The sequence below is a fragment of the Lagopus leucura genome, unplaced genomic scaffold (assembly GCF_019238085.1).
Source record: "Lagopus leucura isolate 7727_CA_CO unplaced genomic scaffold, USGS_WTPT01 Super-Scaffold_100035, whole genome shotgun sequence".
In the NCBI taxonomy this organism is placed as follows: domain Eukaryota; kingdom Metazoa; phylum Chordata; class Aves; order Galliformes; family Phasianidae; genus Lagopus; species Lagopus leucura.
This window is the reverse complement of record NW_024962284.1, coordinates 2,761,485-2,789,177: the sequence shown is the minus strand read 5'-3', so window position 1 is coordinate 2,789,177 and position 27,693 is coordinate 2,761,485. Positions and strand designations below refer to the sequence as shown.

General features: G+C 44.0%; 1 protein-coding gene across 1 annotated transcript in view; it reads left to right on the top strand.

Annotated features, from left to right (window-relative positions):
* Nucleotides 1–27,693, top strand: part of LGR4 (leucine rich repeat containing G protein-coupled receptor 4) — a 59,629-nt gene that overhangs the window by 10,053 nt on the left and 21,883 nt on the right. Inside the window, exons 2-4 of the mRNA XM_042882730.1 lie at nt 10,600–10,671; nt 22,455–22,526; nt 23,793–23,864. Of these exons, the coding sequence (XP_042738664.1) occupies nt 10,600–10,671; nt 22,455–22,526; nt 23,793–23,864 (216 nt within the window). The remainder of the gene's footprint in view (nt 1–10,599; nt 10,672–22,454; nt 22,527–23,792; nt 23,865–27,693) is intronic.

Here is a 27,693-nt window from a genome sequence, read left to right as displayed (position 1 = left end):
TCTGGGCACCTTATGGAGCTGTAGGTGCCCCTGTTTCTTGCAGTTGGGCCAGACAACCTTTGAGGGTTCCTTCTAACCCAAAACGATTGTGTGATTCTGTGTGGTTTGGGAGTTTGTTTTGAAGGGTCTTTTGTCAGGTGCTCTTGTTGGGGTACTTGTATTGGCACAGTATGAGTTTGGATTGTATCTAATAACACCAAACATACCTAGGATGATGCTTTACGTTCATTCCTGAAATTTAAATTGCTTCTTATACTTGAAGAGCAAATTCAACTTGAGAGCAAATTCCTGCTTGATCAACGTTGAAATTCCAGCAAGATCATTGCTGTAACAAGTCCTGGTGGACAGGCTTCCTGAAAATATACACTTGGAGTTCAATAATGCATATATTTCCAATCCCCTTTCTTTTTTTTCTTACCTTGTTGCAGACTTACATCCTATTTCTGTGTAGCAGGAGGAAGCAAGAACGCTGTGTGACAGCCATTGGGTATTTGTTGGCCATTAATTCGGCAGTCTCAGTGAAGACTCAGAGGGATTTTGGTGCCTAACATTGGAGGACGGTTCCTGAAAGGCAAGTTGCTTCCTGGGCTGTGTAAATATGGGCACAAGCAGCTGGCTCTTGGGTTAGTGTAAAACAAACAGCAGCCAAGAGGAAGCAGAGAGGCTGCCGTTGCTGAGGCGCAGCCAAAGCCCAGGAGCACCATGTGCTTTCAGGAGGTCTGCTGGCACCTTGTCACGCTGAAGACCTCCACGTGCATTGCAGGCTGATCATTGGAGAGGCCCCTCCAGCCAGCAGAGCCTATCTGAGTGTAGAGAAGTGCGATTTTCAGCCCATGCTGGGACCGCCAGGGCTGTCTGGCCGTGTCCGTCCGTCCGTCCATCCGTTCCGTCTGTCTGCCCGCCGTGGGGCTGGATGAGCGCCGTGCCCTTCTGGCACATCAATGGCCGACTGCATGCTGTTGGTGTTTTTTACCTTAAAATAGCAAGGAACCTACAGCAAAGAGGGGACACAGCAAACTCCAACTTGTCTTTTATTGCCGATAATATTTAAAAGCTGAAATGTAACAGTATTTCGGTGGTGAATACGTGGAAATTGTGTATACTGCTTAATGTGTTTCAGAAATCCCTGTTACTTTTCTTCCTTAAATACAAGAAAACAGGCGTGTAATGCCTCATTGAAAGGAGCCTGTAGGGGTGCTTTGTGAGGGTCTTAATTAAGGGCTTTGAAAGACTAAACAAAAGGAAAAAGAAAATGCTGCAGGGTTATTGTTATTCCAGCCCATTGGCTCAGCTAGCTGCCCATCCATTGGTGCCTTCTGTCCATTTGGGAGCTGAATGACACTTTTGTTCGTGGTTAACAGAGGTGAAAGAAGCCAATTATTGGCTGTCTTTTCCACAGGGCAGCTGCAGACGGATTTAACTGCGGGCAAATATGGACTTTTCTGCCACAAGGATGGTTGTGATGACAGTTAGTTTTGTGGAATTGTATGAAAGAAAACAGATTTTTTTATTTTTTTTTCCCCCTCCAGTGACTTGTGTAGATGTTTATTGAAAACTACAGTGAATATGCTGGCTTGGAGTAGGACTGCCTAAATGGCTGGGTTCCCTGCGCTAGCAGTGTACTCAGGTTGTGTGACAGAGTAGATTAACTGTAGGGTGTTTATTTTATTTTATTCATTGGTTTGCAGTGTGCATTAACCCTGTCATGGTCGTCAGACCATGCTTAGCTGCTCTGTGATATAGCTGCAGAATGACATTTGCAGCTAGCAGACAGCCCACAACTGCAAGATTTAGGGACCTCAGGAAGCATCTTTGAGCTGGGAACTTGCAGCCTCCTCTCCCACATCACCGTCAGTTAGTTCAGAATGTTAGAATGGCCTTTCCTGCACCCTTGTTTTTACTTTCTCCTCGAATATCTTTGTTGGAACCTATGCTTTTAGGTCATGTGAATGAAAAGGTTTGGCTGATGATGAACTGGGCTTGCAACTGTGTTGATCCTGGAGACGTTTGCTCTAGTTTGGGGCAGTTGTAGATAAAGAAGCCATGTCTCGTTCACAGTTCATCCACTGAGGTTTGTTATGCCAAAATCCATCTTAGCTGCTCAGCAGGCCTGCTGGTGATTGCAGTAGGGTGGCAGTGGGGGCCCCTTCTCTAGCCACCCAAAGTCTGCATTTAGCCATGGTTTATAATGATAGTGTGTGCATGTGTGTATGTATATATATATTTGTCATCCGTCAGCTGCTTTCAGGGCAGGGCCCCAGCTCTGCCAAGCTGCTGAGAACATGAACTGTGTGTGAGCAGTGCTCTGAAGTTGTTCGTGCAGTGTTGGCAGTGACGGCAGCACACGCAGATGTGCTGGCAGTGAAAGGCCTGACCAGCTGAATCTGTAGCTGATCTCTGAGAGTGTCCTGGCAGGCATTTCGTGTGGCTCTCCTTTAGGTTAGTGTCTAAGGCTCCTTGGGAGGTAAGGGTGGACGTGAATGACCGCTGTATTTTGCTGTGCGCAGTGGACTTGGCCATACATCTCAGATCAAAAAGAGGAATGTAGCTGAAACCAGCATAACTCAGCATGGTGGAAAGCCTTTTACTCAAATTGGGAATTACTTTCCTGTTAAAATGCTATGCCGTAGCTGACGACTAAGAATTACCAAACCCTACGTTTTGCATCTTAGCAAAACTGAGTAGCTTGTTTGTCATTAGCCAGCTCGAGATGCCTCAGAAAGTGCCACGTGAAAGCACACTGAGTTCTATAAAGGCAGTTCCAGGTGCTGCCATGAAATCTATTTTGACACTAGAAAGCAGCACTGTGTGCTTTTTGTTTTCCCACAGCATATAGATAATTATAGAGCTGTACTGCAGAAAAAGCTTGTTTTTGTTGTTGTTTTTTTTCCAGAAATAATTTTTAGTTGCATCCAAGTTATGTGTGTTATGCAAGTGAAAAAAATCCCCAAAGGTTGGCACTGTTGTCTATAGGTTTGGTCTGGTTGAAATGTTTATATTTTCTGTTCTGACTTAATCCTATCAGTGACTGTGTTCATACGCTAATTTTGTTTTGCCTTTTTTTGCTTTGGTCTCCTAAAAATGTCGGGCTTACCCAGAGTTCTGAGGCTCGAGTTGCTTTCTAAACATTGGGTGGGACAGACGAGCAGACCAAAATAAACCAGCAGAAAACGAGTAAAATTCAAAATACTTGGAGTTACTGAAGTTGGCTTTTTTGTGCAGTTGAATTTGCAGCCGTTCACGTGCTCCTTCTTAACAGAGCAAAACGATGAAGCGAAAGCAGAAGACTTCCATACGTGTGTGCATGTAAAAGGATAGTGCTGCGTTTCTGTTGGTGATTTTAAGTGCTGGGCTCTGTCAGAAACATCCATAGCTGTATCCCCGTCTTCTTGAGAGTTGGTGGTGCCTGGTCGGGGCTGTGGCCAGAGGCTGCCAGCTCCTCCAGCAGCGCTGGGCTGGCACTGTTTGTTGTAGGGCTGTTGCTAGGAGGAGCGAGATGTGCTGTCCTGGAGTCCAAAGGGTGAGCCTGGCTCTCTGGGCCCTCGGAGGCCTTTAAGCTGCTTGGAATTGCCCTTGGAGCTGTGCGTGGAGCTCAGCGTGTTGTGGGTGTTTGTGGCTGAGGAGCAGGGACGTGAGAAGGGAGGTGGGGAGGAAAAAGAAAGCAAGATGGGCTTTATTAAGCTGGTGAGGTTACATAGATTGGTGCTGTCGTTAATACTTCAGCAGCGGTTGCTCACAAAAGCTTTTGATGAGGGGAAAAGTGCTTGAGAGCTCCCTCAATAGCTGTGTACATAACATTGACCTTGTCACATGTGTGGAGTGTCTGTATTGGATTTAGCCTTAAATTAAAACTCTGACATGTCCCTAACCTGGGACTGACTTAACTCATGAATGAAAATAGAGATGCATGGGGTTGTAATGTTGATGGTTTACTGTGAAACTCAGATGCCAATACCATCCTGTTTGAGGTGGGCTGCAAGCATGGTGTTAAACTTCATTTACTTAAGGCACGACAAATGTCTTTTTGTCAAACTCTTTAGGGAATTTGGTGTTGATTTTGTTGATGATGTAGCTGTGTGTTGTGTCTTCTTTAGTTGTCAAGTCCTCATTGCCTTCTTTAGTACCTTCCCTCCTTCCTGTAGGGAGGACAGAAAGCAGAAGGGTTATTATTTATATCCAGATGATTGGTCTGATTTTTCTTAATGATCTGATTACAGCATGCTGCCTATAAGCAATTACACAGTGGAACACAAGTCAGCTTTCTTTGTCAGCAAATAGGGTGTAACTGCACCCTGGGGGTGCCATAGGTTGTAGCCTAAAGCATACAACCTGTTGCTGTCTTCTCTTCTCCCCCACAACAAGGCTGCACTTGTCAGATTTGTGCACGGAGGCTTATGGATTGAAAATTCCTTCTGGTCACCTCGGCTGGCTTCTGCAGATCATCTCCAGTTTTGCCAGCAAGTGCTGGTTGTTAAGAATAGTTTGGATGCAAGTCTGCACTCAGGCGAGCGTGGTATCCCAGCTGCCTTGGATGTCAATGATGGTTTGTACTTCATGGCTTTTAAGAACTTGGAAGTCAGAGAGTGCTTTGATAGAACCACATGGAAGCTTCCGTGCCCAGAGCTGGGGTGGCAGTGTGACGCGCAGGATCCCGCACAGACCCTGGATGTGGAAGGTGCCAGCTCCTGTTCTGCTCCACCAACACTTCTTCACAGCCTCCCGAGAGCCACTTGGTCCCATCCTATAACAGATACCTGTGGGTGTGTGAAGAGTGTCTCAGCACAGATGTACCCTTAGGCTGTCTGTCTGCTGTGCCTGATGCAGTCACGGCCAGTTTTTGTGCTCGCTCCCCGGGTCAGAGAGTAAGCAAATACCAAAACCTGAATGATGTGTCATTTTACTCTGCTTTAAATAATTTCTACATCTGTAAGGGAAATACTCTTACACCGAAAGGCATTTTGTTTCTCTCTCCAGCTGAAAATAAGCTCTTCCTTCAGCCCCAATCCCACACCGAACTTGTGGCTCTTAAGAAGTGAATGGCGGAGCACAGGAACTCGAGCTGTATTTCAATTCCGGGCTGTGATCCCTTTAGCAATAACTCATTGGAGCTCTCTTGGTTAATTCCACACCATGTGTCAACAGAGACCATTAATCCTACGTGTGATTGCTTAATGGCTGGCCCACTGTGACTCAAATACCAGTCCAAAATAGGTCTTTGCATACAAGTATTGTTCCCTCCAGTATCTTGATGATGGCTTGACTGACACATGAATAGGGTACATTAGAGCTAGTTACTGTGTCTGAAAGAAAGCTAAGACATCATGTTGGAGGAAAAAAACAGGTTGATGTGACATGAGAAGAAGGAAGGACAAATATGGTGGGGAAAGAGGGGAATGTTGCTTCTGTTGCAGGAACAGACCTGTCTGGCATTTTTTAGCCTTTCTGTGGCTGTCAGTGAAAATGTTTTAGGTCCTGCTTCAGCAAAATGCCCAAGGCTGACTGGCATCAACAGAATGCATATGCATTTGAGGTATTTTTCCTGAAGCAGGGCTCCGTGTACCTCATTTCTTAAAGCTGCGGTGTGCCTTGGCCCCCTCTCTAGCCAGGATTTGTGGCTGTTCTGAATGGCAATGGCTCCCTGAGGAAGAATCTTACGTGCTTCATCCGCAAATGAGCATTGCCTAGAAAACTTCTCGAGTGGCTGAATGCTCAGGTGAGCAGCAAACCTTGCAGGCAAGGAGTGTCTGCAGCCAAGTGTTTGTCCAGAGCCAGTCAGGGTGACACGTTGAACCGTGCTCCTGGCTTCGTGCTGCAGTGCAAACAAAAGGTGATAAGGTGCTGTGGGTCTGTAGGAAGCAGTGGTGTGTTTGCTGGGTGGGAATGCAGCAGCGTTAATGCCTTGGTCAGGGAAGAGGTTGACTAAGCCTTGAAGTATTTGGATATTTCCTTTCTTACAAGAATGTTTCTTAGAAGTGGAAAAGGAAACATTTGCATAAATTGCATGACTGATATGCTTATTGTGAGTGCAAAATTAAGTTATGCGTCCAGAAAATGTTTCTGGGCTTTTCAAGCACTGTGGGTCTGTGGTCATTTCAGGGGCAATAAGACCATATTTAAGATTAATGAGGAATAACATCTATTGTAATTCAAAACACGGTTCCAAACATTTTTTCTAATTAAAAGAAGTGGTAAATGAAGTCTGGAAGGAGAAAACTGTGCTGGAGCCTGGCAGTAAGAATGGGAGGATATGGGGTAGCTGCCCTGGCCCATTGGTAATTGGGCTGACCCCTGCCTAGCCCTCATCAGAAGCTGGGGAATACAAGTTCTAAGCTCAGTGCCAAACACTGGGCCATCTGTGTGCCGTTACTTTATGCTTGTTAACTAATGGCACGGGTCGAGGTGAGCAAACCTTGCAGTGAGAAATGTGTGGTGTTGCCATCCTGGGAGGTGTTCAAGAACCATGAAGATGTGGCACCGAGGGACGTGGTCAGCGGGCATGGTAGGGATGGGCTGATGGTTGGACTTGATGATCTTAGTGATCTTTCCCAACCTTAATGATTATATGATTCTATTCTGTTATGTCTAAAAGGTAAGAAATAAATTTTTTGACGTGTCACGTCACCATTTTTGAAATTCAGACACTGCTGCAAGGTCACTTTCCAAGTGTAGGCTTTTCTGTGGGCATCATCTTTCCTTTTCTTGATGTTTGTTTGCCTTGGCATTTGTGATTTTTTAGCTGCTGGGGCTGGCATGCCTGCATATAATAGATCCACATATTGTAGTTGCATTAATGGAATTCACAGTCTGGGCAATTAGTGTTCAGTGTGGTGTCTGTGAAGTAACACTTCTGGAAAGTAATTGTTAGCTTCTTGTTATCAGGGATATACAGGAAAACAACAACAACAAAAAAAAGCCCGACGTTTTCTCTTTTTAATTGAATGAATTTAATTAAAATTTAACTGCTGACCCTCCAGGCTTTCTGCACTTTCATTACATACCAAATATGATCAAGATGTGGGACACTGTTAATGTAAACTGACTTGCTTTGTCCCCTGAGAGTTTTTATATCTATCCTGAAGGAATTGGCCAAATGGAAGGTAACTCTGAAGCTGAGGTGGAGTTCAGCTGTTGGTCTCCGCTGCGACTGCCTGCTGGGATATGATTTGGTTGTGTATCAATTGGTTTTCATCCTGTGAGCACGTTCCTCCAAGGGGTTCAACGCTGAGCCCCACAGTGCTGCTTGAACCAGCCTGGTTCACTTGGCTCGGCTTCTGCTCCAGCCCGCTGTCTGTCTGTGGAGCTCCTGACCCATTACTGTGGATGCAGCAAGCACTGATGCTGGCCCGGCGGAAAGAATCCAGTACAGAGTGTGCACAGCTCTCCTGTGAGACCTTGTGCAGCCAGAACTGTTCTTCTGTTGTCATGTTTGAATTTTGCTGTTATTTGATTGCTGGTAGAGGTGCGTGACTGGCAGTAACGAGGTCGTAAGAGAAGCACTTTTGGGACTTGCACTGGCTTGTGCCCTCGGAGCATTAGTGTCCTTTTCTGAAGCTTTGTTGGCTGGACTTAACCTGGATTCTGTTCCAAGTGATGACCACTGCCATACAGCTGCGTATCGGACCAACAGTTCTTTGACTGTCTAAAAAGGGGGACAGGAACCATTACTGTGATTTTAATGTTCCCTGTGATAATGGACAACGTACTGTTGCTGAGTGTTTTCCAGCACTGTGTTGTATTACATTTTCAGTAATCTGGCTTATTTAATGTTTGAGTTTTTAAAAAATACTAACAACTGTAGCTTTTCCTATTACTACTGAAGCTAGATCAGTGTTACTACCTGGGGAATTTTATATAAGAGTAGGACCTTTTACCTAATTGTTTTTGTACAAGTAGGTGGGAGGGCTTTATTCAAATATAGATAACTCTACTTAAATCTTTTTGTAAGTGTTATAATTAAATAGCTCAGTGGCAGAGGGCCCAGAACTTGGAAAAGACTGAATGGAGCCTGCAGTATTACATGCTATTATCTATCAGCAAACAGGTTAAGCTTGCTCAGAGGGAGTATTTTATAGGATTTTAAAGGTGCCTTGTTGAAACACGATCTTCTTTCCTTCAACAAACACTCCTCTCCCTCCTTCCCTTTCTCCTTCTAAGGCTCACAAAAGATAGGTGGAGGGACAAAAAAGTTAGCCGCTCATGAAGCGTAGGGGAGCACAGAAGTATTTCAAGTTTGTTTTTTAAGCGGCCCATTGTGACTGGCTTTGGCTGAGGTTTTCCTTTTCAGTCGCTGGCTACTGCAGGTAGATGTCCCTTAGTTCAGACACTCCAGCACTGTTCTCCTGCTCTGTGCTCATTAGTGGGTGTTGCTGTAGCTTTGCCATGCGGGAGAAATCAGGCTCTGCTGTACCTGGGAGAATGAAACAATATTGCCCGGTAGGTTTCTGCAAGATGCTTGTGGTTCATCCTTCTTTCTGTTTCCCTTGTCCGGAAAGAAGACTGAAACTTGCAGGGTAGGCCGCAGCTGTTGTCCACGTGCGAGCCTGGTTGATGGCTCAGCCACCCAGCAGTAGTGCTGTCGGAGGGAGAAGCAGGCTGTTTACTGCTGTTAATCTCTTCTGCCTGAAATGGCGAAACTAATTGCAACGATAGGGCCGTGATTCATGCCATCCCCTCCGTGCAGCTTTATGTTGTGCAACGCATTGCCACCTTGGGCTGCTCATTGTTGCAGTTTCGGTGCCAGCTCCGTGCCTGATCACGCCCTGACCTGCCCCAGCCGAAGGTGGTAAGAGAGCAGGGATTTGCACAGCTCCTCCGTACAGATAAGCCGAGTTAATGGCTAACTGCTGGGAGCTGCAGCTCTGCCTGGCCGCGCCGCCAGCGGCGTTGGGCCCGCAGTGTGGTGTGCTGGGGAGCTCCTATCCCAGCAGCAAGTCTGGGGTGCAAACCCACCGCCTTTAAGATGCGTAGTTGAGCTTCAAATGTACCACTAAACGTCAGGGTAAGCGGGGTTTTTTAACAGTTGCTCTGCTATTACGTGCAGAGCAGTCCCCAAAGAACAAACCCTAGTGTGCCCCTGCTACCTGTCTGCTGCTGTCGCTTCTGTTTGAGGCAACTTGGTACTAAAACCAGCTTTGCATCAGAGCAGTGGGGTAGGTACACCCTGAACGTTCATATCGTAGTACTGAGTTTGGAATCACGATGTATCTTTTTGTTAGAAATGCAATTTTGCTGAAAATGAGATTAGAGTTTGTGGATATTAACGATGCTTCTCAAATCTTCATTGTTAAGGTGTTCTGATTAGTGCTTATGTCCAGAGAGTCTACTGCTGAAATGATAGGTGCTAACGCTTGGAGCTACAGACAAAGCATTCTTTGCTAATTTCGGATCCCAAAGAAAGCTGAAATTACGTAGAATTTGGACGCCAGCCATGCAAGATGTCTACGTGATTTCCATCAACTCTTTTGAGGATTGCCTGGGATGCTTCTGAAGATTGGACCTTTCTGGCTCTAGGAACTTCAGGGCTGTTGCTTTCAGATGGATGGGATTGCGTGCTTCTGTCCTAAGAGGCACTGTGTGTTGCATGCAGAGTCCTTGACAAGCTGCAATGTGTCCATCTGTGAAGTGCTTTCCAGTGGCAGCAGTACCAAGGAGCATCACTGACTCTCCTTAAACTCACTGAATTTATGCTTAAACAAAGAAGTAGCAAAGTATAAAGTAAGAACTAGTGTTGTTTTCTGAATTGTTATTAGGCAGTTATTAGTTTAATTATCGAGCTGAATTGGTTTTGTGCTACTTCTTATACTGAGTAATGGTTTGCTTTAGGAGGAGATTATCTGTGATGGTTGCATAGATGTGAACTGAGGTGACGGCACCAAGTTTGCCACTTATTCCTCATTTGGAAAGCAGAAAGCTGAACAGGTCTGCATACCTATCATGTAAGCACTTGCTGCTGGCCTGCCTCTGCTCATGGCCTGTGAGTGAAATCTGCTTAAAGCTATTACCTTGAGGACGCCTATAGGTTTTGTAGGAAGGGAAAAGAAAAAAAGGGACAGTGGTGGAGCTGGGACATGTTTCTGTTCCAAAAGCTGTTTGTCAGGAGCTCTTTGAGTCCCAATGCATGTCCCAATTTATTTTTGTGTGTTGTTTTTTAAATGAAGGCATTGCGGGGTGAAAATCTGAATGCTGGGTGGCTATAATCTTTAAAGTTTTTTTCTCATATGCTGTGGTTTTAGAGCGGCCTTAACCATGTGTTGAAATTGTGTGCATGTGGAAGTTGGTGAAAATCAGTGCTGGGGATAACAGCACCATATTGACTCTACCATGCATGCGTACCCTGTAGGCTTCTGGTCTTTTTGTTAGCAGAAAACATTTTTATCAACACCTCATGATAAAGGTTTGTTGTTTTTTTGGTTTTTTTGCTGGGACTGGAGTCTTAAGTTACTAGCCTTTGAAAATTTGGCTTGAATATTTCTAGAAAGTTACTGGAGTTTGATGCTTGAAAGCTTCTGTTTGTTATCAGACCACCTCCACCACTTCTTTTTCCTACAGTGTGAAAATCTCTTACCGTTCGCTGACAAATCTCTGTTTCTTCTTCCGCAGGGACGTCAGCATGAACAACATCACCAGGCTACCAGAGGATGCGTTCAAGAACTTTCCCTACTTGGAAGAGCTGTAAGTGTTTTTGCACGAGTTTGCTTTGCTACGACATCCTATGGCCGTGTAAAAGTGGAAGGTGGCTGGGGAAACAGCGCTGAGAAAAGTTGTGAACAGAGAAAGCAATTATGCCTTAAAAAGAAATAATAATCCTCTACGTGTTTGGAAACCGGAACAGTAAATGCTACTTACAAGGGACTTTTTACGGTAATTATTTTAATCACGGCTAGAGTGATGACACATCCTAATTACAGTGTTATCCGAAGATGATATGAGAGGTGTGTAATTACCATTGTTTCCGATGGAGCTACAGTATAGTTGTTGCATAACTTCCATAAAATACACGTTGTTTCATTTACTGAGCAGCTTGCTCCCTTTGCCCCTGCAGGCTGCTGAGGCAGTGCTCAGGAGCACATCCTGACCTGCTTCAGAACCTTGAGTTTTGTGGTTCAGGACTTTTTATCGCTCTCCAGGTCCCACAACCCACTTGTGACCTGTCCCTCTCTCACCTTTAGGTTTTATTTAGGTGGTACCTGCACTTCTGAACTTTAACCCCCGTGCTCACATGCCCAGTATTTTGCTGAACCGAAGCGTTCACTGGGTTGCCTTTGCAGCTGAATCACTCCTTAACAGCATAGCACTAAATGGGATTGGGTTTGAGAGCTGTTTTCAGAGTTGATAAATACGGGGAAGGCTTTGACTTACTATTTCAGTAAGCAGTGACAAGTGACTTCTGTCCGCCTTAGTTTCCTGATCTGTAAAGTAGGGTAATGGTTCAACCTCCAATAAAAAGCAGCAGGGAAGGCAAAACCACTTTTTGCTCTTGCATTTTCACTATGCCAAAGTAGTATTTCACATGTCAAAGACTATTTAAAATACAAAATAAGGCTGTCCCCATTTGTGATTTTGCAGAGACTGGAACTGTGAATTTCATATTAAGAGATTCTGTTTTCGATAAATGCATCTCAGGGAAATAATAGTTCATTTCTCAAGAAGAGACAAACCCTTACGGATTAGGGAAGCGTTGTTCCAGCTTCTAAAGAAAAGGAAACTGAAACAAAAAAAAAAAGCCAGTTGTAGAGGGCAGCAGGTTAAACTGATACTGTCGGAAAATGACAGATAAAACCTGGAATCTTCTGACTCTAGTTATCTGTTATAACTGATACATCTGTTCCATCTCAGTGGACCGAAACTATGCAGAAGCTGATAGAGATGGCTGTAAAAAAGCTTGTCTTCCTGAAGGCTTCTCTGTGTGTGTTCCTTCTGCTGCAGCTGCACTGTTGGGTCTAATAAGGAGTTCTACCTTTGCTTGAATTTTGGTCTCTGGTCTATGCTGACAGTGTAGCAGCTGCCATTGGTAATACACTTAAATGTCTCTGTTTCCACTGTGCTTAAGTAGCTCTGGTTTGGTTTTCAGTGCAGTTGTGAACGTCAGCTGAATTGCATTTGTGGTACTTTTCTTCCTGCTTACCAGTTTTGTTTGCTTACATCTTACTTTAAGCATAGCTTAAATTTATAGTAAATTCTAGTATACCTCGTGGAGAAAGATTTATTTACCAGGATTTCAAATGGTGCGTTTGCATGATTGACATGATATGAGAAAGGCTACTGCATGGCTTGAGTAATCAATTAAAAAAAAAAAAAATTGGAGGCCTGGGGGAAGCTTGCTTGGCTCTTGTATTGGCCAACGCTCCCTATGTGCTTTATAGTATGTGCTACTGTCTGTATGTATCTTGTTTTGTTAGCCTATATTTGTAGTGCTTTTCTTCCCCAAAACGTTTAAGTCATATTTCACACCACATGTAGAAACAGCCAAAAAAGCTGTTTTCTCAACTCCATCCCCAAGTTGAGATGAGTGTGGGAGCCTTCGTTTGTTCCCTAGAAGTAATTAAGCAATAAAACATAACTGGTGGGTGTGCATATTGCGTAACTTCCATAAACCCAGGGGTGTGTCAGGAGGTAAAGAAAAAAGGCAGAGCCTTCAGCCACCATCTGTGTGCTTATAACCTAACTGCTCTCTGCTACACGCACCTCGTTATCCCCCCGAATTCCGACGTGTCATTCCTCAGGAGGAAACAAAAAAAAAGGCTGGCATTAAGCTCAGAGTTGTCTGTGAACACCCAAAAGCTTTGAAAGCTTACCTTCTTATCTGAAATAGCCAGCACCAAACAAGACACGCCTGGGTTTCATTCTGCTGATTCCATTTTCTCTGTGGGACAGGCTACAGAAGTACAGACATTCCTGGTCTTCAGTTTTCCTGGTTGTTTCTAGAACAAACAGTCATACTTCCCGTTGTACAACCACAATTTTCCCTCTGCACTCACAGATGATTTTCAAACTTTCTTCCTGGATTTTGTTTACACTTGAACAGATCCAAATTCTGACTGCCAGGCACTAATAAAACTGCTTTTTCAGCACACAGACCTGGGTGTGAGTCTCAATGCCAAAGAAAGAGAGACAGAGTTAAAGCACAGTGGTGTTGAAATCTGTGCTGAGAGCAACTTTTCCATCTAGAACTTTTCCCAAGAATTACGTGCCTACAGCAAATGAGAATCCCACAAACTAATGGGAACTCAGTGAGTACCACACCACCGAGAACAGCTGTAACTCCATTCGTGCTGGGGATGAGCCCCAGACACCTTTCTCTTTGTATCATTCCTTAGCCCTGCTGTTTGTCAAATCCTCCAGCCTTGGAAGAATTAGTATTGCAAAACAGTATCGCAAAATTTAATTGAGTGTAAATGGAGCACAATTAAATGTATTATGTAGGAGGTCAAGTCTTGTGTGGTGCGCATGTAGAGAAGATTGGATTAAAAATGCATTAGGAGTTCTTTAATATTGGGGTTGTCATTTCCTTTGTGCAGTTTGGTAGTCTCAACAGTCTTCAGAGCATCATTTTCCAAATCCTGTAGTAGCAACTAACAGTGAGAGGAATAGCATAGCAGATGTGTGAAAGCTGGCTGCTTCATTTAAAGATGCCACATCACCGAGGCACTGACTTGGGTGCCTTAAACTTATGCATCTGGTGCTGTTTCCAGGCACGATGGGTTGTCTGAGACATCTCCACAAGCCTGGTAGATCCAACACACCGATGATGGTGACCGATGGCCTTCTGCAGTGGCACTTGGAGGCCAGGTGGAAGAAGACTGCCTTGTGTGATGCTAACTGGCTGTGCTCAGGGCACTGGGTGCCCTACAAAGTGTTGTATTGGCAGATACCATCTGAGTTTTTGTGCCATGATGACACCTGAGTACTACTAGCAGAAACAGGCATTCCAGCTTATCTGCAAGCAGCATCAGCCCCTTGGGTTGTGTGCTCCTTGTGCCCCCTGCTCACCAGCTTATGCATGTTGCAGCATAGTGCACTTACCATGTGTTTGTGGGATTCTTGCACTATTTATATATGTTGTAAAAATTCTCCATCTCTGTGTAACTGATACCCATCTGGAAGTAATTTGCAAATGACTGAAACAGCAATGGTCAGAGCCAGTGAGGAGCGGACCACCAAGGGCTTTGCCACAGCAGTTAAAGAAGTGTGTTCTCCAAAAAATGTTAACATAAATGTGATACAGCCCTGAACTTGGTATGGAAACTAAAAATCCTTGAAGAATTTGGCCGCAGTTTTCTAACCACACCTTAAAATATTTATAGAAAGCTAGAGGAGGAAAATATAGTTAGATAATGTAGTGTTTTTAGAAAGCAGAAACCATTGCAAATGTGAATTTTTAAGTAGAAGAGCTGGGCTGCACAATGTTTTGGTGCTTTTCTAAACTGTTTTAGTCCCTTGTAACATATAAAATTATCTGAAGTAGCATAAGGGATTTTGATTGTGTGATTTCCATTCACTGCATGGGTGAAATATCAGCTGGATTAATTATAAATGGCTGTCTCTCAGGGAAGCAAATTGCAGTGATTTTTATTCTTGGCCAGTTTTCTATTTTGACTTCAGAAACTTGCACCACTCAAACAAAGCGAATGTCTCCCTGACTTAATGACCTTTTTACCTTGTTTTGGTTTCCACCCTTTCAACGTTTTAAAACCTTCCCTTCTTCTTTGCCCTGGGTAGAGCTTAAACAGTAAGGCATCTGCCCCCTGAAGCTGTCAGCCTTGAAGCAGGGCACTGACCCCCCCCTCTATGAGGGTGAGGAAGATGCTCGCTGCCCTCTGGCTCTTGTAGTTTTGAAAAGTGTACTGCCAGAAAATCATCACTCCTGAAGGCACCGAGAGGCTGCAGTGCTCGATGACCTTGCAGATGTGTGCTGTGCCAAGGTCTGTTTTGTTTCTGCTTTTTTTCATATGATACAAAAGAGTCTGTCTTCTGTGATGGTGTCTTCAGATTGTTATTTTATTGAGGCTTTTATTAGCGGGTGAAAGTGGTTCCAGAGAATTAAAACGACAAAATGGAAGTCTTAATCAATAAAAGGTTTCTCCTTTCTGAAATGCTCATCTGCTTTTTGAGAGGTGAGTAAGCAGCCGGAGAGAGAGTGAGCACGCAACTGTAGTTTTTCAGGAAAAGAAAAAGTCCAGCTGAGAACGGAATGACTGTTTCATTGTATCCGTGCTGATTACAGCACTAAGAGGTCTTTCTTAAACATCTCACTCCCCCCCTCCCCCAGCCAGAGTCTCTGATTGTGGCTTTTAATTGACAAAATATATTTTGAGAGTGTAAGGATTAATTAAAATGCGTGCTGGCAGTGGAAAACGGAATGTTTTTGCCATAAGGTTGTAATCAGGAAGTATCTGCAAGGGAAATGTCTAGGGTTATTTTTCCTCTTGACTGCAGCTGAAGATGACCACCTGGCTGAGACGTCACAGCTGCTTGCTTTTGTAGTATCTGTTTCAGTATGTAATTTAGATGATCCCCTTCCTTCTAATTTCTGCCTCGGCACCGAGTTGTGTTATCCTCAAGGAGGGAGAGGGAGCGTCTGTCTCTTTTATTATGTTGGTTTTGTGAATAAGACACGTCTTGGAGTGAGGCCAAGGCCACCAAGGCTGAGCCGGTAGTTTGGGATGCAGTCTTTTCTCACCTGGCTGCGGAGCGTTGGGTGGAAGGAGGCTTGGTCTTTGGGAAGAGTGCTTTTTGGGATTGCCTGATGGTGTGATTCTTTGCTTTTTTGTAAATACAACTGAGGGGAAGCTGGAGACAGTGGGTCCATCTTGAGTAGGAAAGTAAGAACGAACAGTTTTCCTGATGCCTAGCTGCCATGTGGTCGCCGAGGCTGTGCTGAAGCATCCTCTTGTGACACTGGCTGATATGTCTGGAGTCAACAGGCCATGCTAGACTCCATCCATCCAGCTCCCACTGAATGCACATGGGACAGGCGGGGAGCTCCCTTCAGCTGCTCCTTTGGCAGGTCAGTCAGCTGGGCCATCCCTTGATGGGATGTCAGAAATAGCTGGCTGGCATGGGGCTGGGAGCTGATGGGCGCTCGGCATCCGTCTGCCAGCTCTGAATATTTGAACAGCTGGAGGAGGCAATTTCTTCAGTTGCTCCCTCCAGCCTGAATTCCAGGAGGTGAAGTTCTAATGAAGAAAATGCGAGGTGTAGGTTTCACATGTGTTAGCAAGTTGGGAGCCTAGGCTTTGACCACCTAGCATACATTAGGAACGTTTGCTGCTTTGTGTGTGCTGGAGCTTTAGAAAGCGTGTCGGCATGTTGTAGCTCGCACCATCAAATTCTAGTCAAGACAAACCTTTAGGCAAAGACTCCCAAGTAGAATTAACCGCAGTCAGTGAAGATGCTTTTAAACATCACCTACCCGGTCTGCGCGAGATGCTAAATGATGTTTAAAAACACGTTGGCCAACCAGTGTTTAATTAATGTTTTCTTATCTATGTGAGCCCTGAATCGGTTTTATTCTGGATTGGTTTCAGTCCTCCTGATGTGACTTAGAAAGTTCTCCCTGTACCAAACAGTTGCACATCTTTGCTGTCTGAGGGGATGAATTGTAGTAATTCCATTATTTTTAGTAAAATTTCCATTATTTTTAGTGTGTATTTCCATGTAATAACTCTGAAATTCATCGTGGTGGTGTGTAATTATACCAAGACATGTCAGCTTTAAGTACGTTTGAGAGGGACTGAAGCTTTTTTGTTATCTGTCACCTATAGTTGGTGTTCAGCAGGACTTTCACATGCACCCACACAGGAGCTGGCTCAGCTCAGCCGCCCGGAGGCTGAACTTTGCAGGCCTGTCCTACACGTCTGGCTGTATTACGCTGCCATTTTCGGGCTGTCTGAAGGCATAAACTAGGCAAGAAGTTTCTGCAGACCCACTGGCACCTCAGAGGCTCTCAGGCTGGAGGCCTCCCTTCCCACAGAGACCCCAGAGAATGCCTGAGCTGTTCAGCCCAGCTTTTCCTTTCAGCTTCTGGAACTGAGCGTGAGGGAGAAGACAGGAGTGCGGGGAGCCCCAAGCTCCAGCCCAGGAAAGAATCACGTGTAGCTCTGGTGTTATGGCATGGTAAGAAGACACGATTGCATCACTCTCTCACCTGCTTTCTTCCCTCCTTTTGAGCGGTTGTTGATTTTGGTATATTTCTGTGAGTGCTGTGAGTGCTGAGGTTCTTACCTAATTAGCATCAGCGGATTTTATCTTTGTGCTGATAGAGTAACCCGTACTGATGTAAAGTTCTTCTGCACCTCCTTTATAGAGGTAAAATTGTAGATGTTTCTGATAAAATATTTTGGGTTTCTTCAGCTTTTGCAAGTCGTTGGATAACCTGAGTCTTAACCTTTACTCAAAGAACCATCGTGAAAATGACTCCTATTTCTCAAAGGTTTTCATTGTGGAGACGTCTGCAAAACCTGGCTGTTGTATTTACCTGTTACGTGTGTGAAGTGGTTAGAAAACTGGCAGCAGAATTAGTTGCCACGTATATGCAGATGTAAGCCACTTCCACATTTAGCAGTGTCACCCGCTGTGTGCGTGGTCATTCAGATGTCCCGTGCCTGAAAGTGCAGTGAGTGTCAGGGCAGCAGACAGGCTGTGTGGACAGAATAAAGCAGCTTTGAGGATCTACTGTCTCAGCAGTCGTTGGAGTGGGTGCCAGTGACTCTTGCTGAAAACTGAGCAGTAGGACTGTGGGCAGGCATTAGACTTCTTTTTTCATCAGTTTAGTTTATCGTTTCAGTCTCTGATCAGGAATGCATTTGGAAAATAAGCCATTACCTTGGAGTACAGTGTGGTTTACAGAGAGCTGTACGTGCTCTCTGAAAGCTTTGGGATGAGAAGCGCCTACTCAGCTTGATGGAGTTGGTGAAGTTTCAGCACTGTTTCTAGTTAAAGACTTTTTAGGCTCCTGATGTGCCTTGGCTTACATGATTGCTATTTTATAAAAAATGGTTGAGATTGTGTAATAATGAAAGTACTGCAAGAAAGGGAGAAGGGGATGAATGTGTTTTCTGTTACAGAATAAAGTGTCTGTTTAGTTAGGCTAAATTGGCATGGAGGAATTGGAGTAATCTGTAGGTTATTGATTTCCTTCGCAGCAGTGCAGCAGGCTGCAGCTGACAAAGTCCCAGAAGGGCCATTTGCTTTGCACAGATAACCAAAATGAAATTCAGTTCAGCAGTGGGGCTCCCATTTACAAGTGTAATGGGCATTGCTCATTACAGTGTCTCCAGTGCTTTTCAGTTGTTGCAAGTTAGAAGGTGGATATAAGATGGTCATTTTCATCTTTCTTTTTCTTTGTCTTAAATAATCGGACGTTTTATCTGTGTTTTGCTCTTAAGAATACTGAATTCTGTTTCAAAGTGGCCACTTATCTGGAAAAGGTGTGAATAGGTTTGTGTGCAAAGCCTGAAGAACCCTGAAAAATCTGATGGCTGGGACAAGTATATAAGGATGGCAGAACATTAGGAAGGTGGAAGATGGCAAGAAGAACTGGCAGAAGTGCAAGAGGGGAAGCAATGGAATATTTCTCTTTAGGATGAAAATAGTTAGAAGTTGGAGAATTAAAAGGAGGTGTTGAGGGAGCAGTGGCAAATGGACTGTGATGTGACGTTGAGTGGGAGGCTTAGGTCTCACCAGAAAGCAGCTGCAGTGGAAATAAAGCATCATGTGATTTTTTTTTTTTTATGACATGTAAGGATTGTATTCTGTGCGAGTCTTCGGGTTTTCTGTTGAGAAGGTAAGATTACAGTGTGTCCATGGAGAAAGAACCCTCTGTTTTATCACTGGAGACCAGATTGGCAGGTGGAGTTAGGAGCATGCTACAAAGCAAAGCAAAAAAATCCCACACGAAAACAAAAAGCCCACAGCAAAACTTCTCTCTCTCCCCGTGTGCAAGTGTGAGGCTTTCAGAAGGACAGAACAAGACTATTCTTTATCAGTAACCTGAGGATCACCACCATCTGGGGCAAAAGACAAGCAGAGAGTTTTCCAAGATGTTCATATTGCGTCCTACCAAAATGAGAGCGATGGTTTTAATTGTTACAGCCAAAAATGCATCTGTGGGACATCCTTCCTGATCTTGGAGTGACACGGGCAATGAACTTGGCCCTGTTAACATGCAGCAGGGTTGCCGGACTTATTGAAGAAGATTTCACACATTTCTTATTTCCACAAAGATTTCACAATTGTTAATTTCTCAAAAGAAAGAGAATAGTCTTTGCTGCTTTCGGAAGAATTTCAGTGTAAGAAGCTGTGCTTGCTTTGCATTCTTAGAGTGAGATACTGTGGAAGATTATTCCCCAGCCAGATTGTGTCCTGATTTCTGTAATAACAACAAGGTGTCCTCTACATCTGAAGATCATTTACTGTGCCCTTAAAATAATGATTAGAGGGTACTGGTCTCCTACCAGAGATGACAGGATAGCAGAAGTATTTTGTCCTCCATACGTCCTCCTCTGATATCCTGCTACTCTGAAATAGATTTTGTCCATCTGAATTTGTCCAAATTTGCAGAACTTTGATCCTATAGAAATACCTTTTTTTTTTTTAATTCCCCAGTAAGAATAGAAGAGTGCAGTTCTCAACATTACACAGCTCCAAAGAGATTGCCAACTTAGAATAAAGCTACCTAGTGTGCTTCATTAAACTGTGCTTCAGTTGTAATGCTGCAACACAGAACCTCTGAGGTAGCTTGGATGCACTAACGCAGCCCTGGACAGAAGGCTGTCTTTGTAGATTAATCTGTTGTATAGTCCTACACCTTTTGGAGCTAGAGTTCCAAGTGAAAATTGATGTCACTTGGCCAGCGAGCTGTAGATTGACATTCAGCCTTGGTCTCTTAAACTGTTTCTTCTCCAAAGGAAGGGAAGGATGGGTTCTCAGCTCAAAGGTAGGGCTGCCTCCAGGCGTCACTTCGTAGCAGTTTGGAGTTCTTGCTGTGGCGTGGAAGCTTCCAGGCTGGGCCCAAGCAGCATAGTGAGGCCCCACCGCGCTCACTGATCGCATCCTCAGTGCTGCGTCTCCGCAGCTCTTGAACACCTTGTTATTTGCTCTTATCTCTCTTGAAAATGCAGCTGGCTATGTGAAAAGCAGCCCAGCCCTGCTGCGCACGGCTGCAGCAGGCACAGGTACATTGCACAAACCAACCCATTGTCTCTGCCTGCTGGAAAGCTGCACCTCAAGCTGCTACGGAGCAGCCGCGCTCCCCAAGGCCAGGACGCGAATGATAAATGTGTATTTGGCAAACTGATTAGCAAAGCGTTTGCACACTTAGCTAGTTGTATCCTGTTTTCTGGAAGGCTGCCAGCTTTAGGAGAAACGGAAATGTAATGGATTGCAGTTTTTGTTTCTTTTTTTTTTTTTTTCTGTTGGTTGGTTGCAAAAGGCTGAATAAACAGGAGTTGCCTTGAGGAAGGCTAAGTCTTGCTGTTTGAAGTCATGCAAGCCTTGCTCAGGCTCCGCTGTGTTTAGTTTCCAGTGCTCTGTAAATTGCGTTAGTGGAACTCAGCGAGCGATGCTCCGTAGGGCTGGGGGAGGTTATCCAACTGGCTTTAGTTTAGCTTTTTAAAACAAATCATAATCCTGGGTCTCTTTGGGGAGAGGAAGAAATTACAGCGTGTGCCTGATAAGTCGCACACCAACTCCTTTCGCTGGGAAGCTCAGCTGAGCTGGAGCTGCTGGGCAAAAGTTGGTCAGCACTGCCGCTTTTGGAAGTGGGTGCTAGGCAGTGGGAATTGATTGCTGTTTAAGGGCCAGAGTAGTTCAGTGCTGAAGCCTCGGGTTATTCTTGATTTAAGGATTTCTTTTTCAAGCCTTTGAATACCGTGTTCTGCAGATCACTGAGAAAACACTGGTGTAGAGAACCAGTGCTTCTGTTTCTTTCTGTTTGAGTGATGGGAACCGTTTTCTAAAACCAAACTTTTCTGTGGACAGGGAGCAATCCTCCTTCTAGAAATAAAATCTTCCACTTTTGACAAATGAATTTGATAAATAGAGCTATCATGTTCTCCATTAGGCAGCATTTTATGAAGTCATTAATTCTGCTGCGGGCAGATCTGTGTTGGAATCAAATGCTTCGGGCGGTCCCTGATAAAAATGTGTTCACGTTGCTTTGTGCTGGCAAGCTTGGCACTTCAGATGTTACTAGTTTGTTCTTTTCCTCTTAGAAATACTGTTTTCCCCTTAGTATAGCTGGCTCACTTCAACTCCCTGTAACAACAGTGGTGTGTTTTGGTATCCTGTAAAGCACAAATAGGGTTTTTAAATTATCAACGCTGCATCATACGTAGTATTTCCACCAGATGATTTCATTTTACGACCTCTCCCAGTGCTGATTTTGCTTAGCTTGGATGTGAAACCAAGTCTGAAAGCAAATACTTTGGCCGAAATGATGGCATCGTTTGGCAGCTGTGGGATTAGCAGGTGTTCTGCATTATTGTCTTCTACCCCTAAAAAAGAAAGAAACCTCGTGTCACAGCGCTGAGAGCTCAGCAAAGGTTGGACCACACAGTGTCTGCTGCTCAGGATATGGGTGAAATGTTGAAGAGCAAGGAGTGGGGGCTGGGTGGAGCTGTTGGAAAGCAGCCATTGGGGCTGATGTTTCTGCTTTCCTGCTTTGTCTTTTGCAGTGCCTCCTGGATTTATTGCTTCCAATATCACAGTTGTTTTCACAGTTTAGTTTGTGCTGATGTCCAGCAGTCCGAGTTTGAAAGCAGCCACGTTTTGAGACAGCACGAGTATGGCTGAGGATTCTGTTTCCTTCCTCTCTCTTTCCCTCCCCTCAAAACAGGCTTCTTTCCTGAAAAATAACTCCAAATAAGTAGCAAAAAAGGTGATCAAGGTGATGTCTTGATAACGTTGGCAGGCTTCCTGTCAGTTGTCAACACCATAAACATTCTGCCTCCATGTGAGTATTGTCTTTGTGCTTGAGACTTTATTACAAACTTTTCCCTGCCCCTCCTTAGCATCTAGCTGGTCTTCCTTCACTGCATAGTTTCTGAAGAAACTGCTGCATAGATTAAAAACACATGGATATCAGAGCATGCGTTTCACCAAAGCAGAGCCAAAAGCCTGAGGGTCACGTTGTTGGTGGGAAGTACGCTTTTCAGACCCAGCGCAATAAGAAGATTCTTCATCTTTCTGTAGTGCGTTGTGGTTTTTGTGTTGTTTTTTTTTTTTCCTAGCATGTTTGCAGAAGTTTATCCCTGAGGTTTGAGTGAATTTTGGTTGTAAAACGTATGTAATGACTGAACTACCTGATACAAACTTGGAAGATCAAGCATAGGGCATACTTGGATTCGGAGTGCCTACTTGCTTGCAGGAATTGTTGCGTTGCTGATTTTTCATGTTAGAAGATTGTAGAAGTGCTGTATTTAATGATTGAAATTATTATTACAATTTTTTTCCAGGCGACTGGCTGGCAATGACCTTTCTTTTATCCATCCGAAGGCCTTGTCTGGATTGAAAGAACTCAAAGTTCTGTAAGTAATTGGGTTTTAGAGCTTCGTATGCCTTCTTACTGCACGGCCAGCCCATTTACTGATAGGTTGGATGGAGATTTCTTTTCTTTGCTAAAACAATATTGTTACCCCCCAAAAAACGTACAGTGCTCCTACTTTAACAGCCTGAACTGTAATTACTGCATCTAATGGGAGCACTTACTTTTCTTTCTGAAGTATAGCATGTAGCAGTAGAATCTTAAGAAGGAAGAAAGCTCATGAAGGGTTTGTAAAGCTTTCTTATTCTCAGCCCCTCGTTCTATTCCGTCAGATACTCAGATTTCTGCTACTTAGAGTCTAATGATACTGGTTGACCTTTGCATTGTCCACTGAGGGTGATAGAAATCATTTTGATAGTTTGATGTTGCTTTAGGTGAAAAAGACTTATTATTAGGAAGGAAAGTTCTTATTAAAAATAAACAAAAGTTTGACTTGGATGCCCCGTTTCTCATATCGTGGTTTTCCTTCTAAGCTTAAAACATTTGCTTCAATTTCTTTTCCATTGCTAAGGATAAAAGGTTTTCTGCTGTAGCATTTAAGCCATTGGTAGTATTCCCAATTGCTGGCAGGGTAATAGATAGTTAATTAAATAGATATTTAAATAACCTGATGAAGAGGGACTCTGAGATTGTAAAGAAAAAGCATGAACACACAGCATCAATGAGGAAACTACTGATCTGCCACGATGTTTGGGAACAAAATGCCTAGTGTTAAGGCCTTTGAAAGTCTTTCCATTGGGATACTCGGCTCTGGAGGAGCCTGAAATTCTAGCAGTTCTTGAAAAATTAGTTATTAATTAGCAGTTAACTTCCATGTCCAACAGCAGCTACCCTAACGTGCATCCAAACCTAATCATACCTAATGTGTGAGATGGCAGTTATTTGCATTCACTTTATATAAAGTACTCATAATGCAGTAGTGTGTTGTCTCACGAGAGGGCTTTTAAAAATACAGCGTAACATAATTCTGCTTGGCTCTAGTTTCATTCTGTACCTTCTTGCTGTTGAGCTCAGAGGTGCTTGGTTGTGAGTGTACTTTTGTAAATTAGATTCTTAATGCTTTGTGTATTGATGCAGCTTTAAGAAAAATAAAGAGGTTTGTGTATTTCATAGCACATGTAGGATGATTTCACAGAAAAATGAATGCGATGATGCCACATTCTCTCGCATGGGTTAGAAATGGACTGTGGGGTAGTCTATATAAATATTATTGTCAAGTACTGCACTGACACACTGGGCATTTTTGCAGAACCCTGCAGAACAACCAGCTGAAGACTGTCCCTAACGAAGCCATCAGAGGATTGAGTGGTTTACAGTCCTTGTAAGTTTTCTCGCTTTGCTTTTATTCTCCAAATTCTACTTTCAGACACCATGTACAAGTTTGCTTTGTTGTTTAAAGTTCTGAAGTGTGATAGTTTGAGCAATAGTGGACCCAGAGTTTCTGATACTGTGGTTTCAACTGGGGCAAAGCTTTTCTAGCAAAGCTGACAAGGAATTGTATTTGCTGTCTTTGGGGGTGACTTAAACTCTTTCAAAACCCAAACCCAGGTACACGGTTGCTGTATATATGTAGAGGTGGTAAAGTATTTATCTTTCTTATACATGTCCTTAGGTGTTTAAGCCATTTTAAAGCATTGTGCAAAAATGAGTTGTTCCCAAGTCTTTTGTACCTGGAGGAGGAAGAAGGGTTTCTGGGAAGGAGTGCTGCTTGAGACATGCGTAGTATTGGGTTTACTGGAAGGTGTTGAAATCACTTGGACAGTTAGAAGCACTCAGCCATTATTGCTACTTGCTCATAAAGTATTTCAGATGTGCTGAAACTATCTCCTGGCTTATTGTATTTCAGGGAGCATCTTAATCAGACCTTAGTAGTTAGTTACAGCTCTCTAGGTGGTAGATGCTTGTCCTCGTGATGGAGGAGCAGAGGGATTTCAAACTTGTTCCTCCTTTCTGCTAACGTACAGAGAGAGGGCAGGTTATCTGTTCCCTCTGTGTCAAAGCTCAAGTTTTTGATGGAGATCCTGTCTCTTTGCATTGCGGAGGATTACGGAATAACTTGCAAAGGTGCTTTCTGGAGACAGCAGTAGTTTGATGCAGTCAGATTTGGGGGTTCAGGTGTAGGAACGTGGGCTTCCACTTGCAGTAATTCTGCAGATTTCTTTGCTGTTCATCTTATTTTACTGCGTGTTCATCTGAGGGCTGCAGTCTGCTTGGGCAGAGGTTATGCACTGTAATAAAGCCCCTCCAGACTACATGGCATGAATAACCCTGTAGTCATTTTTCTAATAAGCAAGAGCTAGAGCACTCCTTCCTTTCTTCCAGCATTTCTGTGATGCCAAAGAAGAAACAACATTAGTAAATATGCAAGTTTCCTAGAAGTAATTCATTTCATTTTCTGAGTATGCTTTTGTCTCTACTTAACTGCAGTAATGTTTGTTCTCTGTTTAAAACTTCAAATCTTAAATGGCCTGTTGCTCATTTGTTAATTCTATTGGCAAATGAGAAATGGTAAAATTAAGGGAAAGACAGCAAGTGTAAAGGTTGAGCCAGCATCTCGTTCTTTCTCTTTCTTTGATAGAGGGGGAAGTTGCATTAATAAGTAGCAAGGTTTCTGAGCAAAACCAGATTGAATTTTCAGAAGTACTGTGAGAAATACAGTGGGCAAACCCAGCCTGGAGGTCATCAAATATCAGTGTCAGAAGATCAGAGATTTTTCTTCTCTTGTGGATCCTGCCTTGGGTTGGCTCCCACTCTGTCCCTAAGAGGATAGCTATCTGCACTACTGGATCACCACTGTCTGTTAGAATTGGTAGCCATTTGAGGATAATCTGTCTTCTAGAGTATCATGAGAAATGTAAAGTATATTTACTACACTATCAATAAACTTTGCTTGAATGCATTCCCATCATTTTCAGAAGCTTCAGGAAAACTTTCAGTTTCTTACATCTCTTGCAGAAATTACAGTGTAGCTCTTTAGATCCCCCTGCTAATGCAGAGGGCGGCATCTGGCAAGGGAATGTTGGTCTGTCCTCTGAATTGGAGTAATCGTGGAAAAATAAATGCCAGCATGCTGCTTTATTGGTTTAAGGGGAAAAAAAAAGACAAAGAAAAACACAGTCTTTTTGAAAGAATGTGTCAGAATGGATTTAAGAATCCTGAGCTGCTCTGACTTCATAAAACAAATAACTCACTGCAGAATATATGCTGCTTCTATCTTGTTAATACATAATCCCAATCCAAAACTTGCAAGTTCCAACATCGTTGAACTGACTCTCTTTTGGCAGTTGCCCAGTTTGCTCTAAAGTAGGCTTCAGGGGGATTTTTTCTTGGTGAAGACACAAATTACTCGTTTGTAAAGCTTTATAGCATATTGATGATGGCTTGGTTTGCAGCTCCTGTAGCACTGCCTCGTTTCTGTCTTGATGCACACAAGTCCTAGCTGCGTAGGAAGGCAGCTGCCTCCTTGTATGTGTGAGTGAGCCCAGTAAACATACCTGGGTCGGAAAAAAGAAGATGGTTACAGGAGCTTTGTGATTTCTGGTGTTTGTGTTACAGCTGGAGAGTAGCCAGTGTGGTTCAGAATACTAAATGACAGCTCTTTATTTTCTGTTTATGTTGGATATCTTCCCAGCTCTGGCCTCCTGAGGAGAGCTAGAATGGAGTTATTCTTTATGAAAGCGAAATTTACCAAAAGGAGGAGTTCTGGTGAGCGGAAATGCTCGTTTTATCATCATTATCATATACCAAATCGGGCAGGATTTGCAATGAAGTGGTGTGCTACGTTCTTTAAATCTGGAGATGGTGTTGCTGAGGTGTACTGTCAGTCCAAGGCTATATGGAGAGCCAGAAGTGGCAAGGCGGTGCGTTCCTGAGGTGATGTGTGCAAGTCCTGGAAGGAGCAGGAGGTGATGGCAGAGAGACCCTTGTTTCAGTGCTGTGGCATAAGGAGCTATTCCATTCTGATAGCTCTTTTTTGTAACGTTGCTTACTCTGGGGTTTAAATCAAGAGGTCTGCACAACAGCTCATTAAGCTACACCACTTCTGTGATTGCTCTCAGTCACTGGGTGACCCAATGGATTTTCAGGTCACAGCACAGAACATTCTGAATGTGATGGATACTGAAACTATCGCGTTAAAAACAAAACAGAAGTTTCAGATCGTTTAATGGAATCATAGAATCCTTAGAGTTGGACTACACAGCCCTCAGAGGTCTCTTCCAACTCCCCTGCAGTGACCAGGGACACCACAGCTAGATCAGATTCCCCGGGGCCTGATCCAACCTCGCCTTGAAAGTCTCCAGGGATGGAGGAATGCTTCTCCTTGGAAGGGTTCTTACTCATATGCCTGTGTATATAACAAACAACAATTAAAACACAGATCCCTTCTGGAAATACTGCACCAGTATGGTAATTAAAGCACACAGCTTCGTGTGGTAGTTCACATGGATGACAGCAGTTTTAGTAACGTGGAACACGAGTGCAGTGATGGGTGTCAGAATGGACAACCTGTGAGCGGACCATACCAACACTTGTCATATAGCAAAAATGCGTGGTTCTGTCAGTGTATTCCTTAAAAACAAAATCACAAAATCACAGAATCACCAAGGTTGGAAAAGGCATTCAAGGTCATCCAGTCCAACCATCCACTTGTCACCAATAGCACTCACTGAACCACATCCCTCAACACAAAATCCAACTGTTCCTTGAACACCTCCAGGGTTGGTGACTCCACCGCCTCCCTGGGCAGCCCATTACAGAATCACAGAATCACAGAATCACCCGGGTTGGAAGGGACCCCAAGGATCATGTAGTTCCAACCCCCCTGCCTAGCAGGGCCACCAAACATACACATTCAGATCAGGTTGCCCAGGACCTCGTCCAACCTGGCCTTGAACACGTCCAAGGACGGGGCATCCACAACCTCCCTGGGCAGCCCATTCCAGGGCCTAACCACTCTCCTAGTAAAGAACTTCCCCCTAACATCCAACCTAAATCTTCCCTCCTTCAACTTAAAACCATTTCCCCTAGTCCTGCTGTTATCAGCCCTTTTGAAGAGTTTACTCCCCTCCTGGGTGTAGGTTCCCTTCAGGTATTGATAGGCTGCAATGAGGTCACCCCGCAGCCTTCTCTTCTCCAGGCTGAACAAGCCC